This window comes from Sorex fumeus, unplaced genomic scaffold (genome assembly GCF_029834395.1).
Source record: "Sorex fumeus unplaced genomic scaffold, SorFum_2.1 ptg000034l, whole genome shotgun sequence".
Lineage (NCBI taxonomy): Eukaryota > Metazoa > Chordata > Mammalia > Eulipotyphla > Soricidae > Sorex > Sorex fumeus.
The window spans coordinates 6,459,216-6,478,057 of NW_026606091.1; the positions used below are offsets into that span (position 1 = coordinate 6,459,216).

General features: G+C 36.6%; 1 protein-coding gene and 1 non-coding gene across 2 annotated transcripts in view; one reads left to right on the forward strand and one right to left on the reverse strand.

Annotated features, from left to right (window-relative positions):
* Positions 1-18,842, reverse strand: part of BNC2 (basonuclin zinc finger protein 2) — a 492,884-nt gene that overhangs the window by 145,939 nt on the left and 328,103 nt on the right. Inside the window, exon 3 of the mRNA XM_056117248.1 lies at positions 16,592-16,694. Within this exon, the coding sequence (XP_055973223.1) occupies positions 16,592-16,694 (103 nt within the window). The remainder of the gene's footprint in view (positions 1-16,591; positions 16,695-18,842) is intronic.
* Positions 15,085-15,157, forward strand: TRNAM-CAU (transfer RNA methionine (anticodon CAU)). The gene has a single exon. It is a non-coding gene; the product is annotated as a tRNA-Met (tRNA).

Below are 18,842 nucleotides of genomic sequence, written 5' to 3' on the forward strand. Positions count from 1 at the left end.
CAGTCAATAATTTCCAATTATCCCACACTTTATAATATGCATACTATGCCCAATATAATGATATGTCATTTCAATGTAACTAGCCCATGAACTTCTACAGGCTTAATGGGATTTTGCGTTTTTAGAATTTCATCATAAAGGGCCCTTTGGAATCATTATCACATCAATTCTTTCCCATTATAAGATTTAACTCTATTACTAGAAAGAGCGTAAAGGTAAAAAGCAAAAGCTTAACCTACCTATAGATTCTAAGCTAGATCCTAATAAAAGCCAGAGTGCTTGGGAGAACACTAATAAATGTCAATGATGACATAGTAAAAACATTTGGAGAACCAGATCAATCATAAAGGTGGAGAATGATTGTTTCCAGAAAAAATCTCTTTGTGATTTGAAGTAATACCTCGATACATGCATTTCATTCTCTATTCTGGAGGTGGTGGGGGGAAACCCATGTAACTGGGAATAAATTAAGAACGAAATAACTCCTATTTCATTAAATCACAACTTTCTAACTGTAACTGTCAAAGTTGAATTAATGAGGAGATTTAATACCAAGGAGAGAGAAGTTTTGTTTTAGATTTCTTTTTACAAAAAAAAATGAATGAGATGCAGTTGAAAGAGTTGATCCCCATCCTAGTGATAAAAACTTTCAGCCCTTATGTGTGAGGAATTTTTTTCCTTGAGTAAATAATGTGCCAGTGTTTTAAGTTGAAAAGAGCTCCTCAGAGGTCTCCTATGAAAACTAATTTAGAAGTTCTGATAAAATTCTAAACATTTTAGGTTTTATATCATACTCAATGACCCTTACATTTTTTGTCTTTAATCTGTGAGGGACAAATATATGAATGTTTGGGGGACATTAAGAAAGTGATTCTGATGTACAGAAAGGGAAGTGTGACAAAAGTAATTACAATGAGCCTCCACTGTCCTTTGGATTTGAATCAAACATAACTGACATGAATCTTGTGAATATGCACACACAAAAAACCCTCAATTTGTCTAGAGCAGAATCTAAGCTCCACTTGAGACTATATAGGTAATATTTCAATCTGATTGGCATTTCTCCCCTGTGGCCTTATATATAATAAAGTCTTCACAACAGACTTTCGAAATCATTAAAGTCTGACTGGAGCATATACAAAAGTAGATTGTCAACGCTCCGTTTTCAGAAGCTCATTCTCTTGGCTAGTAGATTAAACAGGTTCTTGGTTGTATTATTTCTCCTCCTTCCTCTTAAGTGGCCCATTTTAAGCATGTCTTTCCTCATGAAATTCCCTCTGAAGGTGGTAAGGGGAAAGAGAAAATTAAATCTGCAAACTGGCCAGTAAGTCCAGGAAGAGATTTAGTAATTGAATCTACTTGCTGAAACCAGGTTAGTGAAACATTATTATTCCTGCCACTGTTCTATCCGATCACTAAGGCTAGCTTAAGTCAACTACAAAAACCTTCCTTTATTTAATGCATTAAATGTACGTGAAACATACAACATATCCCATTTTAAAGTAACTATTAAAATATGCTACTTGAACATGTAAATCCTGTCATTAAATGAACAAAAATCAAAGATTCTCCTGTAAGAATCATCACCCTATTTACAATTTATTTGCTTTGAAAACTTAGTTTTCTTTTAGTAGCATATATCTAGAATTTCACTAAGAAAATACTGCATATAAAAATATATATTTCCTTTTGATAGCATATATTTTCTTTAACTTTTATCAGGTATAGAAGAAATATTTAAAAATTGAAAAAGCAGTGATACAAAAAGACAGCAGCCGATGGAAAAGAGCTAAGAGAAAATTATATATTCAGTCTTTTAAAAAAATAAATCATTACCTTTCTGTCACAGTTTTCCTTCTCCTTCCCAGTTAGGAAGCCAGAATTCTCATTATAAATCTATAACCAATCTTTCTTCCTCTACCCTCTAGTCCCTTACAAACCTGGGCTCTCACACACAATTTTCACACTGATGTGTATTTTATTAGAGAGTCTTTGGTTTACTTAATGTGTATATCAAGTATAAAACTGCTTTGTGGGCAAGAGAGAGAGAGTACACCATGTAGAGTAGGGTACCTGGCATTGTATGGGGCCAATCTAGATTCAATTCCTGGCACCCCATATAGTTCTTCAAACCCTGTGAGGAATGATTCCTAAGCATAGAGCCAGGAGTAAGCCTTGAGCACCATTAGTTATGAAACTTAAAAAAGAAAAAAAAAGGAAGAGAAACCAAAAGAATCAGTTTTGCATCCCTAAATGGCAGAATTAAAACAAAACAAAAACAAAAACCTATGCAAAGGTATGCTCATTGGGGGGGTGGGGGGGGTGGAGAAGAGCGTTAACAAGGCCATCTTGGAATTAGCCAAAATATTGATATTGCCACTAGTATGAACAAATCATTAAATAGAAAGAAAAACCTAAAAGTTACCATTCTATCCTCATTGGCTATTTAAACTGAGAATTATCAACAAGGCTAAATATCTTTCACAGTATAGGCTATTGGTAGAATGAAACTGTTTCATAACATTACCAATAATTAATAGAGCCCAAACTTTCAAATGAAGAAAGTTTTCTGAAATGATGTGTACAACAGAGGATAGAAACAAGTAAGCTCTTTGAATTTTGGCTCTCAATTTGATGACGCTGATTCCAATTTCGAATTTGAAGAAAAGTATATTAATCAGCACCAACAGGTGATATTGAACAAAATAAATACAAAGTTTTTAATGTAGTGATTTTCCTTCATATATTTTACTGTATTTAAAAATCAGTAATAAGAAAAACACTTGCCAAGTTCATTTAGTCTCTGACTGAGGAACACATATGTGATCTTCTAATTTACAGCTTGCAAGTACAGATGTTCACACTTAGTAAAAGGGCTTCTTAATAGCTTTTTTTAATTAAAAGTGTGTTGATAATAGGTGTTTTAAACATATCCAAACAACACAGCTGAACTGACAAATGCCTGTCTTCATGCCTCACCATGTCTCACATTGTGGCAAGATTTTATGAGAAAAGATTATAATTCAGTCACATGTATACAGAATAAATGTTACCCCAAAAAACTCCAAATAAAATCTTTCATTAATTTTTCTCTCTATGATCTCTATGATCTGTTTCCAAGTAGAAAATGTTAGACTGTTACTAAGTTTATGTAGCCGAAAGCAGAACCACATAGCCTTTACTTGCTGCCTGCAGTTTTTTTTTTTTCCCTTTGCAAAACTTTGAACCCCATCCAGCTTTGACACACTGCCTCTTCAGTTAATAACTATCAAGTTTCCCCTTGTCTCCTGTCTACTTTTCTTTGAGGCAATTGCGCACTCAGCACCCCGAGATAATAACACACATCTATAAGATAAAAGCAATGGCATTAATGTAATTGTCTGCCTCTCTCTCTTTAGCCTAATCTTTTTTTTCCTTCAGTTTTGACTGCCTGTGTGACACCTGTTTTTGTCTCCTCTGATCCTACGACAGGTTTTCCGCTGACAAGGTTTTTGCCTGACAGAGATTCTGCAGACAAGAACATAATAAAATATGAAGAACTGCTTGTCAGAGTTTCTGCCAATGCTCACATGAAATAAGGGGGGAAAAATGACTTAAAAAAAAAAAAGGAATCAGGAGCCCTGTGATGGTCGCTTTTGGCCTGTCAGGAAAAAAGACTTTCCTAGCCAGTTTCTCCAAGCTAAAAAGAAATTCTTTTATGTTAGATGTTAATCTGTATTTTAAATTAAATTACTGATTGTGGAAAACACGAACAGTCAAAAATGGGGGAGACTAAGAATATCTCATATATTTATATTTACAGTATAACAGTACTGAAGAACTACCAAATAAAAGTGGAAGGTATTTCACTTTAACCATATCCTCTGAACACAATAAAAAAAATGCCAACATATGTTAATGATAAAACAAATTTAACTTCTCTAAAATTAACTTGTCAGTTAAAGTTACTAAAGCCTCCCACCAAGCTACTGAAAAAAAATTTTTTTTTCTGAAGATACAGAGAGAAATAACAAAGGTGAAATTAGAGTGAGGGCTGGGAAGGAGAACTGCAGAAATGGAACCAAAGGCAAGATACTTACAGACTGTGCTTAAACTTAAAATAGTAGAGAGAAGCTACTGGAGAAGGTGCTTAGGAATCAGTTTTAGATACACTCAGAGTCTTTCTATACTTGAAATATTCATATTGTATAGATTTGATATGCACCCTTTTCCACTTTTTTTTACAAGAGCTAATCATATGCAGTTATGTCGTCCACTGTATTATAATTCCATGCCTTTCAATGACAGAATTTTTGTTTCATTTGAAATAGTTTTAAATCGTCCAGCTAGCTCAGTCGGTAGAGCATGAGACTTGAAATAGTTTCTTTTTTTTTTTTTTGACCCATAGCATGTCGGCTTTATTTCGGGTGGGGGAAAAACAGATCGTTTGGGGAGGAATGTGCTTGGGGTACAGATTTGCCGCGTTTTTCTGGATTTCTCCTTGTCTCTCTCTCTTTTTTTTTAATTTAGGAGTACTGCTATTTATCCAGCCACTGATTAGCTGATTGAATTGTGCATGAACTCCACCTTACTTTTTTTTTCATTTTCTATGATTTTATTTATTGAATCACCGTGAGAGCAGTTACAAAGCTTTCAGGTCTAAGTCTTGGTCATACAATGAAACACCCATACCTTCACCAGTGCCCATTCTCCACCACCAACAACCCCAGTATATCCCCATCCCACACCCTCCCCCTACGTGTGGGGCAGATGATTTCCAAATTATTCTCTCTCTACTTTGATCACATTCAATATTTTGACACCAGACCCACCATTATTATTTGAGATTTTACCCCAACACTCAGATCTGCTGAACAGGCAGCAGTAGACAGTTTGTTTTCTATTGCTGGTTATGAATAACCTATGATGTTGTGTGGCTGCAGTAGTAGCCACGTGATTTTGTTTTTTTTTTCTTTTTTCTTTTTTTATTAGTGAAAAACCATGAGGTACAGTTATAGGCCTACAAATTTTGTGCTTGGGTTTCAGTTATACAACGATCAGAGACTTGAAATAGTTTCACTTAAAAGATTATATTTTAAGTCTTAAGTACAGATATAAGAAAAATATTGGAGATGTTTCTTTGAGTATACAGAAGAGACTAATACAAATAAACTATTAGAAGATGATGAAAATGTTAAAACGTCATACTAATAAGATTCTTAACAATCTGTTTCTGTTCAAGTGCACTTCTATAGTTATTTTAACTGACTTTCCTTGACTGAACCAACAGCCATGTTCAATGGGCAGTTTTTGTGTGATAATAGTGAGTTCCGATATATCACTTTAACCCTCCAGTCTCTTTGTCTTTCATCTACTCTTTTACATTCCAGACTTTTAAATTATACATTAACCATTTGATAACTCTTTTGCAAATAGGATGACAAATCTGTACCTCATGAAGAATACCGTCCATATGATAGTAAAACACCACAGTTACCACGTAAGTAAAATTTGTTATTAGAAACAGTATAAACTATCCATTTTCAATTTTTTGTGCTAAGCTAGGCTCTCTGCTTTTAACATTTTTTTCTTTTTATAAATTTATAAATGGCAGAGCCTGGCAAACTACCCGTGGTGTACTCCATATGCCAAAAACAGTAACAATGGTCATTCTCCTGACCTGAAAGAGCCCCCAATGTGCCATCGGGCTACATTAGCATGTGTAAGGGACGAATGGAGACATTACTGGCGCCCACTTTAGCTAATTGATGAAAAACGGGAGGACAGTAGAACAGTGATACAGTGTTCCCTTGTCAGAGATGCTGTGACAGGTATGAGCACACAGAAGTGTCCTTCTGAAGCTCCCAAGCTAGTGGAGGTATTAGTATCACACAGAAAAGACCCTGCTGGTCTCACTGAAGCATTGAAAATATACAGACAGAAATATTAATTGCTCCTGGGGAAGATAGTATTCCCTCTTCCCTGACGACCAGGACAGAGGAAAGATTGGACACAATCAATAGCAAAGTAAGTATGCAAAGCAAGGAACTGGGGAAGAGAATGTGTTGAGATAGAGGCTGAATTAAAAAAAATCTCAGATTAACTTGACCAGATAAACAATTTAAGCATCAATTTCCCCAATACATTACCTTACACTTAGTGCAAGTACAGCCATCCCTAACAGAAATATTCAAACCGCCCATGTCATTTTCAGTTTTCTAGTCTAATATAGAAAGTGATAAATAGCAAATCATTTGAAATATTTTATTTAACCAATACATTAGGCTGGAGCGATAGCACAGTGGGTAGGGTGTTCTCCTTGCAAGCGGCCAACATGGCCGACCCGAATTCGATTCCTCTGCCCCTCTCGGAGAGCCCGGCAAGCTACCGAGAGTATCTCGCCCGCATGGCAAAGCCTGGCAAGCTCCCCGTGACGTATTCAATATGCCAAACACAGTTAACAATTGTCACAATGGAGATGTTACTGGGTCCGCTCAAGCAAATCAATGAACAACGGGAGGACAGTGACAGTAACAGTGTACCAATACATTCAAAATAAATTCTTAGTGAGACATAATATATATGTATAATATATTATATATTATATATACACACACATATATAATGTATTTAAGATTACATACCCAAAATCCTGTGTTACTCTACACTTACACAACCTATCTCAGACTGAACCAGGTACATTTCAAGTGCTCAAATCTCTAGCAATGGCTTTCTGATTGTAGTGGCAGTTCTAGAATGTGTTTGTATTTCTACCACAATTGCATTTTGGGTTCTTTAAGACCACTTTTCCCCATTAGAAATATTTGTACTTCCATTTGTTGTGACACTAAACCCTAAGAGAAGGATTACAGAATATTTATAAGGCCAAAGTAGAGATTCTTTTGGGTTCTAAAGTTGGCTCCAAGGAGAGTGGGATATAAGCTACTGAACCCCTTGGCAGATATTGCACATAGGTCTGATGAGTTATGGCAATAATTCTATAAAACAATTTATATACAGTGTTCTGACTAAATTCTCACTAATAAAGACTTAATTTAAGAACCTTCTTAAAAATTTCATGTATCAATCTATCCTCTTAAGAAAAGCCCGGTAAAGAGATGTATAAATCTCTTTTTTATGTTTAAACCCTAAAATTAAAAGTCAGAATTTTTCTGAAATACTACCATTTTCTCATCCAATAATTTCACATATCACTGAAGAAGAGGGGGAGGGGGAAAGAAACAAGTCCATACTTGAAAGAAGTCATTGTCATTCACACGAAACAGAGAAAGAGTGAAAGCCGCTACGTGAGATTGCGAAAGCCTACTGGATCCTTATGACCACATAGAATATTTTAGTTTTTCTGAACAGTGCATCGTTAGTAAAAATGAGAAGAGGTGAGGAGTATGTTTCATTTATAACCTCCTTCAATTTGTGTTCTGTTTAGCCTGGTGAACTCCAGTTAATTAAGATGTTCCTATAAACAATTAAAATTCCTGTAGGATCGTTAGCAAGATATAAAAATTTATGATGTAATAAAGTGCAATAAAATGATAAAGTGGTTAGCCCATCAAAGCAATTCACATTCAAAAATAAAGGTGAAAAAATAGGCAAAATGTGTCCTTAACTCTAAAATCCATTCACTCCTAGTTATTAGACTTTCAACAGGTAGATCTACATGTCTCAAAAATAAGACTTTTGGGAAAAGACTTCTTAAATTCTGTTCAAATAAAGGATTAAATATCATTCTAAGGGAAATGGAGGATACTAGATTTTCTAAGGAAAACAAGTTCACCAAAGGAACTTAGTCTCACAGCCCTTGGCAACCTAAAGTCTGCCAACAGGTATAGAAGAAAAGCCATCACCTCCACATCGGTACCTTAGCTGAGGGCCTAGAAACTCTCACGTTAAATAGGGCTCTTTCATTTAAACCTCTTTACCTCCTGTTGTATTTAAGTGCATTCCTATTGGTAATTTTTTTGGTTTGGAGCCACACTCTGGCTGTGCTCAAGGACGCTGGGGATATACCCCAGGAGGTTGTGTGCAAGGCACATACCTTACTTCTTCCAGCCAGCTACCCAGCCAAGTGCATTCCCATTACTACTTGAATTTACAGAGGAAAAAACTGGAGCTTACTAAAAAATAAATAAAAAAAAAAAAATAAAACACCTGAGATAGGATAGGATTTCATGCCCTGACCACACCTAACCTTTAGGCAGTAAATCATATTAAAACTTCTCTGTCCTGCCTCCAAAGTTGTAGTTCTACTCTGTAAGAGTTTAGTAATAACATCTAATACATATTAAGAGGATTATCTCATTTAATCCTAGAAAGGACTGTACTAGATTCCATTATCATCCACATTTTACAGATGAGAAAACAGAGATTTTATCTTTTGGCTAAGGGTCTACTGATAGTAGGTGGTAGAGGTAGGACTGGAATCCAACCAGAACTAAACTCCTACCTAGTTTTCGATCATGTGTCTCATTGTGTGCCCTATGCTTTCTTCATACCCTGGGGCTCCAGGCTCTGTGTGTTTCACTCTCAAGGTAAGCCCTTAAAGCTCCTCGGCTAGAGACAGGCACTGCACCCTGTAGAGGCCAGACTGACCAGACAAACCTTACGTTCTATCTGAATAAAATAGAGCTAGATAAAAATATGTCCTGTGGAGTTAACGGGCAAAGAGCCCAGGACTTTGATGGGAGGCACTGTTTGTGCTGTAATTAAAAACTTTTCTTTTCAGGAGTTCAAAGCCACATCCCAAAGGTGGGCAGGCTAAGAAACAAATCAAAATAAGCAGCTCAGGGACACCATAAGAATATAGTTAATGACATTAATCAAGCACTAAACCTTTGCATTTGTGAGGATGTCCTCCCTTTTAAAGTTTATCAGCAGTGATCAGGGAGTATAGAAGAATGCAGAAGAGAGCACCGTGCCCTCCGGTCAAGCAAAGAAGGCTCTCCTGTGCCAGCCAGGAAAATGGCCTTGTCTCTACTTTCTAAAATAAAAATATGTGGAGAAATGTTCAAGGACTTTGTCTATGGAGAACTGAGACCTCAGCTGCCTTACCAGGGCCAGGAGGCATCTAGAACAGATGCCTCAACTACGAGAGTTTTATAACCAGATACAGTGAGATTTCAGTATAAGAAGCTGGAAGAACTCAATCTATTAAAAACAGCAGTTCTCACCTTTCCCAAACTAGCACAGCAGGGGAGGAGGGTTCTAGCCTATCTACTTCTGTGTTTCTCAGCAAAGCCCTACAAGTATGACTACCTCCCTCTTTTCCCATGATCACATTTTCATTGGACTGAATTTACTTCCCTGTGTTGAAAACTTAAGTCAGTACCCTTCTTATATTAAAACCCTAAAGGCAGCCTTAAAACACTTCTTTCTTAACGCAATACTCACTGACTGTTAGGAAAAGCTGAATTCAGGCCAGTAAATGGGAGGCCAGCACTATCTTCTGTATCAGCACCTCAGAACAAAATCTTTCTTTACTCAGAAATTTCAGTTCTTTTTAACCCCTCCCCCAACCCTCACCACTGATAAATGTATAAATTATTATAAAAAAAACTATTGGTAAATTACTCAGAATGTTAATGATGTCATATAAATATAATGGTTTCTGAAAGCTTATGATACAATTGTCACTGGGACTAGATGAGTAAAGAGTGTGATGGAGAAGAACTGGTTACCATTACTTCACTAATTTTCGATTTTGTGTTCAAATGAAGTAGAATATTACTGTTATCAGTTGGGGCTAAACTTTCAGATATTTAGGCAATTCATAAGAAAAATAAAGATCAAGAAAAATAATGACAATGGCCTCTCCTGGAATAAAATGAAAAATTATTGATGTTGACTTGTTCTGCTTAAAACCTCATAAAGGACCACACTGCCAACAAATCAGGAATTTGTAAAAAAAAATGAAAAGATTTCATGATTCTAAATATTGAACTGACACAGTCTTAACTTTTGATTACAAAATGCTCAAAACCAAAGACCCTAATTTAGAACTTAATTGTGTTTAACTATGTCTGAGCAGGTTATTTTTAGGTAAGCATTTGACAGAGTTAGCAAAAAAGAAAAGAGTATAGGGAACTAAGTTAAATTATAATATACCTACTTATCCTAAAAATTATCTGAAATTCAAATTTAATATATGTTCTATATTTTCAATTTGTATGAGGTTCTCTATAAATACCCACTCTGACAACATGAAGAGTTGAGAACTCCAATTCAATGATGCAGGGTGGGAGAAAGGAGATGGGGAGTAAGAGTGGAGGGAGAAGAATAAATTAATGAAACTAATGATTGGAAAGTTGACTTCTCCTACTCCTCACCCTTAGCTACCAAGAGAAATATATATTTTAGCAATAGTTGTCCTACTCTTTTATTTTTTGGAGCTACAGTGTTCAGGGCTTACTCCTGGCACTGTCTGTCCTCGGGGATCATTACTGGAAGGGCTCAAGTGAACATATGATGTGCTGGGGTTAAAGCCCAGGTCATCTGTGTGCAAGACAAGCTCCTTATCAGTTATAATCTCTCTCTTATCTAAGAATTACTAATTTTTAAGACTACAAAGAATCTCTGGCTAAATTCTATGAATGGCGTAACTGTTACTTTTGATTGTTGGGAAGAGTGAAAAATAAGATCTGAGCTTCTTTGACATTTTTGGGGGGGTCACACCTGGCGAAGCATAGGGGTTAGTCCTGGGTCATGCACTGAGGAATTACCTCTGGTGGTGCTCAAGGGACCATATGGGATGCTGGAAATCAAAACTGAGTCGGCTATGTGTAAGGCAAATGTCCTATCTGCTGAGCTTTTGCTCCAGCCCCTTCTTTGACATTTTTTATGAATTTTTAACTGAATCACCATGAGAGAAATGGTTACAAAGCTGTTCATAACTGAATTTCCCTCACAACACCCATTCATTCCAAAACCCAAATTTCCAACACCCATCTATTCACCAATGTACATTTCCCCCATCAATGCCAACTACTCCAGTTTTCCTTCTGCCCATCCTCATCTCCTCCCCCAGGCTGCCTCTGTGGTAAACACTTTTATTCTCTTTTTTCCCTTTTAAGCACTGTGGTTTGCAATATTGTTGCTGAAGGAGTGTCATGCATACCACTTTACCTTTCAGCACCCAACTCTTGTCCAAAGTCATCATTTCCAACTAACACTGTCTTTAGTGGTTCTTTCTCTGTCCTAACTGCACTATCCCCCCTCTCATCTCCCCACTCTTCAGAACAAGCTGCAGAACATGGACCAGTCCTCCTGGCCCTCTCTATTATCTTTGGGTATTATTTTCATACTATGATTTATATATATATATATATATGTGTGTGTGTGTGTATATATATATATATATATCATAGAGGGTTGGCAGAAGGAAAACTGGGATAATTGGACTGTGATCATTCTATGTCTGTCCCTCTCCCTCTGATTCATTTTACTCAGCTTGACTGGCACACATTCAAAATAACTAAGAACAACCAGCGCAGGTTGGATGTCGGGAGAAAGGACTCTCATGCACTGGTGGGAATGTTGACTGGTTCATCCTTTATGAAAAACAATATGTATATTTCTAAAAAAATTAGAAATTGATCTTCCATACAACCTGGCAATACTGCTCCTGGGACTATACGTTAGGGGCTCAAAAGCACAAAAAGGCACTTGCGCTCCTATGTACATGGCACCACAATTCACAATAGCCTGAATCTGGAAATAACCAAATGCCTAAGAACAGCTGAGTGGATAAAGAAACTCAGATATGTCTATTCTACACAATGGAATACTATGATAAAAAAAATTGGGAAAAGAGATGAACAGAAACTTCCTCAAATAAGAATTTGAGGCCACAGGACATATGAAAAAAATGTTTTACTAACCATCAGGGAGATGCAATCAAAATAATAATGTGATATCTTCTATTAATTTTTACGTTACCACATGAAAACTTAAAATTTAATGTAAAGGTGAAGGTAAAGGCCCTCCCGTTGTTCGTCGATTTGCTCGAGCAGGCCCAGTAATGTCTCCATTGGAGACTTTGTTGTTACTGTGTTTGGCATATCGAATACGTCACGGGGAGCTTGCCAGGCTCTGCCATGCGGGCGAGATACTCTCGGTAGCTTGCCTGGCTCTCCGAGGGGGCTGGAGGAATCAAACTCGGATCGGCCATGTTGGCTGCATGCAAGGCAAACGCCCTACCACTGTGCTATCGCTCCAATATTGTATTTTTGATAGTTCTGAGCAAATATTAAGATACATTTGGAACATCTTAAATTGACACTCAATCATGAACAACTTTGTGACTGTGTATCTCATGGTGACTCGATTAAAAAAAAATACATTTTGTTGTGTTTTGTTTTGTTTGAAATGACTCACTAATCAGGGAGTAGAGAGGGAGGTTAAGACACTTTTTTTGCATGTGACTGACGCTAGTTTGATCCTGACACTACATATGGTCCCCAAAGGACTGCCAGGGCTCATTCTTGAGCACAGAGCCAGGAGTAGCTCTGAGAACTCCTGGAAGTGGTCCCCTGTCTCTGAAAGAAGAATCACTAATAATTTTAAGTGGATGAAGTTTATTTATGTAGGAGGAAAAAACGTTAATTGAGTTAAAATGCCATATATTAGAGTTATTTACCTAAGGACTCGCTAGATAAGTAAGATAAACCAAAATGTAAGGCTCTTTGTGGTCTGCTACTAAGTATTATACCCTATATATACATAGATAGCATAGACAGCTTACATCTAAATAAATGTTTAAATATAGTCAAGTTTATAAAGTTCAGCTTCTATTAACGAAGTGCAGTGACCAAAATTCATTACTGGAAAAAGGTGGCAGGGAATCATCTATTAATTGGATGGAGAATACGTATGGTATTTGAGAATAGATATTTTTAGGCCCCCTCTATCCCATTAAAAAATGGTGCTAATGATTTCAAGGAATAATGATAATTTCTGAATAATGGCATTACTGCCCAGTGAGAAATTTTAAAATCCAGGTGTTGTAGTATGACAAAATAATTACTAACCCTCTTTAACTTTTAAAACATCTTTCTTATAATTTTCATAGACCAGCTAAATCAACAACTCAAGCAGTCCGAGAAGCACTGTAAGGAGTTGTGCGCATGTATGAGCGAGAGAGAGTGTGTGTATCAGTATGTGTGTATTTGAATGTCTTACCTTAATATTAGAAAGAAACTGACGATGCTGCTTATCAATGGCGATATAGAAAGACATTCATTCAAGAGATCAACAAATTTCCAAAATTTCTTTTTGTAAAGAACTCATTTCTACATTTGACCTTAATTTTAACCAGAAAATATCATTAAAAACAATTTTTTTTGCTATAAGTAACTATAAGTAACAGGTAGCTTATGCTTAGTGCTACAATGAAAAAAATTTACAGGCTATACCTGAACATTATTATTATTGTGGTTACATATGTATTTAATTAATATCTAACCACTAGGAAATAGAAATCACTTCTTCCTTGTCCTACAAACAGGGCAGAACTATGTAAAGCATCCAAAAGACTGTTGTCTTGAGCTCTGAGCAGGAATAACTAGAGATATATCCAATTATTACCTTGCAAAGGTAAAAATTTAATAAATTTGTTGAAATGTTAAGGGCAAACAAGTGTATCTCTTATCCCACTGCCAATTCAAAATAGCTAGATGTGCCCTGTTCTAATGAGTGGGGTAAAGTGGGTTTGTACACCTACATGTGCATAATCTGAACTAAATAGTTATGTCTCTGTTGGGTTGGAAGTAGGGGCAAAGATATCAAAAATAGTGCTGATGAGGATAAGTTAGATTTAAGAAACTTTCAAACTAATATTCCAGAATCATCAGATTCCTAATCACACTGTAGGAAAACCATAATCTTATATAACAGAAATACTCTACTCACCTTTGGTAAAAACCATTCCCTTTTTTCAGAAAAAGCTTAGAAACATCGATAGCCTGAAGTAATGTATGCTCCTCAAGAAGGAAGAAATATCGCTTTGTTCTTCCAATTACATTACTAATGTAATATGCACATGGAAGCTAGATATATAAAATATATTTGTGACACAGTAAATTTTATATTCCAAGGATACCTTTCATTGGAGATGGCAACACAACATGTCTTTAGAAAATATGAGAATAAATGAAAAGCCCTTTGTGTAATGACTGACACTCCACTTTACTGCTCATTCATTGTTCAGTGTGTTACTTTTGACATGTATTATCTTTTGTCTTTTTGTTTTGGGGTTGTGCCAAAAGGTCACACCTCACCTGGTGGTACCAGGAGGTAATTCCTTACTCTGTGCTCAGGAATCACTCCTGGCTGTACTTAGACCATATGTGGTTCTGGGATTAAAACTGGGGTCTATTGGAAGGAAAGCAAGCACCTCAGCAAATAACCCCCTATACTATCTCTCTGGCCCCAAATTATTTTCAAGCTATCACATATTTCATCCTTAATTCTTACAAATAATAAAGTTTTATGAACCTGATTTTAGATAAGAATAGTGAGTTCTGTGCCACTGATAGAGCCAGAATTTGATCCTGTATGGCATCCATCTTCTTCATGGACTTGAAACCTAAGCTTTGAACCTATTATTCAGAAGAGCCAATACATACAGTTCCTCAAGTGAAGCACTATAATTAGTAGAACATATTATGGACTGAACTGCTATAAGTTGTCTGTTGAGCTCTTAACACTCATAACTTCAGAATTTGGCTGTACTTGAAGTTAGGGCCTATACACAATTTTTTAAGTTAAAATGAGACCACCATGGCTTCTAATTCAATTTGACTGATGTCTTCATATGAGAAGAAAATATGGAAACACAGAGAGATGCTAGGGAAGTACATCCACAGAAAAAAAGACCATTTGGGGACAAACCAAAAAGGCAGCCTTCTCAGTAACATGAGAGTCCTCATGATGCTGTCATCCTTGACACTCTGGTTTCAGACTTCTAATCTCCAGAATTGTAGGGAAAAATTCATTTCTGATATTCAAGTTGCCTACCCTATTACAGAAACCCTAGTATACCAATATAGAAAAATTTAAAATTGATACAGTATGATATTTTGAAGCCTACGTGCCTTCTTAGCGCAGTAGGCAGCGCGTCACTCTCATAATCTGAAGGTCCTGAGTTTGAGCCTCAGAGAGGGCAGAGAGTTGGGCTGGAGCGATAGCACAGCGGGTAGGGCGTTCGCCTTACAAGTGGCCAACATGGCCGACCCGAGTTCGATTCCTCCGCCCCTCTCGGAGAGCCCGGCAAGCTACCGAGAGTATTGGATATGCCAGACACAGTAACAACAAAGTCTCCAATGGAGACGTTACTGGGCCCGCTCGAGCAAATCGACGATCAACGGGAGGGGCATGGGCATGACTCCGATATTTTGAAAGTAAGAACAACTCATCTCTTGTTCAAAAATGGTTAATGATCTTTACAGATTTTGTTTTTGAAGGAAGCCTTCAAGTGAAATAGGGGCTATGAAGGACTGTGGCAATATCTGGATAAAGCCTTTCTACTTCTCCAAGGCATTATCCTTCCAATGCATACTCCCCTCATATTACTGTCTACCTCTTTAGGCTCTCTCACAGAAAGATAGTTAATATGCCCAGACAAATTCTGCCCTAGTCTACATACTGTAACAGACAGGCTACAGCATAAATTACAAGCATTTCAAGGCATGGTCTGGGTTTTTACCTCAGTTTTTGCTAGAATAACATGACATTTATAAAGATATAACCCACTGGATATTTGGCACTTTTGGGGAATGAAGAGTATTTTCACTTAAGAGCCAATATCCCACAACTGTCAAAAAAATCTTAATCCAGGACTTCTTCTATAAACATAATCTATCTTTTTAAATTCTACCACCAAGGAAGTGGGAGAAATGTGTGCTTTTCCAAGTGTCTTTTAGCCAAAATATTTAAAAAACAGCAGCAGCCATAAACTATACAGAAGAAATGTTAAATGTCCAGTCAAAGTTATGTTGATGAGACATCTCTGTGCATTTCGTAGGAAGCCTCCACACTTTCAACCTTGACCTGTGTCACTCTGGTTATCCTAAGGCATAGCTAGAGTTCATACCTCACCAACACCAACCACCTGTCTAAATCCTTATGCACAATGACAGGATGTGTTTACAGAGCATTATTTCAGATACAAGTCAAATAATGTTCCTGATCACTCTCACACCCACCTGTACAGAATCTTAATAACTGAGAGAATAAACATAGTCACTAATGCCTATAACCAACAGGGCATTCTAAAGCAAAGGGAATTTGTCAGCTTCCTCTGAGGTCCAAGAACTGAAAGGCCAAGAGTGCTGTGTTTGACTTTCCATCAGCTCTGATGCTTGCTGACCACCGCTATGTTCGGTCAGTCCAACTGTCCTATAAACAGACTGTCATGTGCGGCAAGCTACTTGCCACTTCTTAGAGCAGAGAAGGTCCTATTGGAAAGCTGCAAACTAAAATGAGAACACTTGGAATACAGTCGATTCTTCTTTTCTCCAGGACAGAGATGATTCTAAGAAAATAGTCACATTTACAATAACATAACAAGAACAGAAAGAAATATCCAAATTTTCCTTACCATGTGCCACCCAGCCATGTTTACACTGATCGCAAGTCCTCAGGTTAATCTTCCCCGGCTGAAAACATTCACACGTGCAGTTTACCAGTGTGCAACGGATGGCCTGGAAAAAAAAAAAAGAAGGAAAAAAAAGGATCATCATCTGTTCAAAGGTACACTTCATCATTTTAATGAATAATGCCTATGTCCATTTAGGCCAGTAGGGCTTGGAGACTTAAAAATAAATTTCAGTCTAACAAAATCCAAATAATGTAAGAAAACAAAGCTCCTAAACCAGTAGAATGATTCATTTCAATAAGAAACACAGACCTGAGAGCAGAATAAAAACAAAGTACTATATATTTCTGGGCCAGAGACAATACATAGGATAAGGCAGTTTGCCCTGCACATGACTGACCCAGGTTTATTCCCAGCACATATCCCCTCTCATTCACTGAGCCATGGAGGAGCAGAGAACCAGAAATAAGCCCTGTGCACAACTGGGTGTGGCACCTCCCTATTGTATTATATATATTATGTATTTAAGGTGCTGAACTTGTAATGTGAAAAGTTAAAAAGAAAAATTAAAAAGAAAAAAATTTAAGTTTATCCATTTGGCAATAATGCAATATATGCATATATACCTTTATGCATATATACATACATATGCATATGCATATATACTAATATGGTAATATTCAAGTGAAATGTTTATGAAAGTAAAACACACCACAAATATTATTTTCTTCTGTAAGTTTCACTTCAGTGCTCTTAACTTTTTATATAATTTTTATAAGACACTCTCATTGGTCTAATAGAAACTAAGCATATTTCTAATATTATATATAATTTTGCGGTTTTATCCCTTGATTATATTAATTTTATTTGTATTTTGAGAAATAGAAAATAATTTTTATGTGATATTAAAGTAAGTTTAAATTTTTAAAATAAGATGCAGTAAAGGAAATACCATTTACATGAACCGTTTTTGGAATATTCAAATTTATGTTAGAAAATAGAAAAAAAGATGCATCTTCTATTTTTTGACAAATATTTTTAAAAAAAATCATCTCACTGTATGTCATAAAGTGAATTCACAAAGAAAATTAGCATTAACCAAGCATAACAGTTTATGAATTAAAGAACCTATGCTTAAGAATTGTGCACAATTCAATCAGCCTAATCAGTGGCTGAATAAATAGCAGTACTCCTACATTAAAAAAAAAAAAGAATTGTGCTAGAGGGTTGCCACATATAATTTGTGTGCTGATGCCCGGGTTTAATCCCTGGAACTTTCAGGGTCCAAGACACTGGACTTGCCAGGCAAGGCTCTGAGCACTGCTGGGTGTGATCCAAAACCCAAAATAAACTGATTGTACTTAAGCTGACCTATGCTGCTAGACTACAATTAATAGATTTATCTCAGACATTTAGTTCTAATATGCATAGAAATTCTGGACTAAGTTCAATCAGAGATTAACAATCTACTCCATTTGAACTACCATAAAAAGATCTCTCTACAGTTATAGAGGCTGTCAATGATTACTGGTTTGGGAGACAGGACTTGGAGCTTCCTGAAACTAGAGTTCTATGCCTAAAAGATAATGGCAACATAGTTATGATGTTAATATTTCTTGAACAATATAGGTTTTTATATATAGCAAACAGTCTTGTTCATAATGGACAGCATTTCAGATATTAGAATATCAGGCCAAATTCTCTTTACAAAGTTAAGATTGCAGGAATTTTTCCTTTTCCCTATGCTTTGGATCAGTCCAGTTTAAAATATTTCTCCTTCATTAATGAACATGGAATTTATAGGTCCCCATTTAGCTTTCTGGTGTTGGGATTCTTCACTGTTAGAACTCCTTTCTCTCTATACTTACACAGTGGGTAGGGCATTTGCCTTGCACACGGCCAACCCGGATTCAATTCCTCTGTCCCGCTTGGAGAGCCCAGGAAGCTACTGAGAGTATCCCTCCTGTACGGCAAAGCCTGACAAGCTACCTATGACGTATTCAATATGCCAAACACAGTGACAACAAGTCTCATGATGGACATTACTGGGCCCGCTGGAGCAAATCAGTATTTTAGGATCTTTCTTTAAATGCCCATGTTCCATTTACATATTAGCTAGATTGTAGAACTATGGCAGTATGTGATTCAAGTAATAATATGAAGCCTGGGCTCTTGAAACTCCATGTGTTCTCCCACTGAGCAACATTCTGGCCTCTCAGAAATCCTTATTTCAACTTCAACAGTTTACTGACTG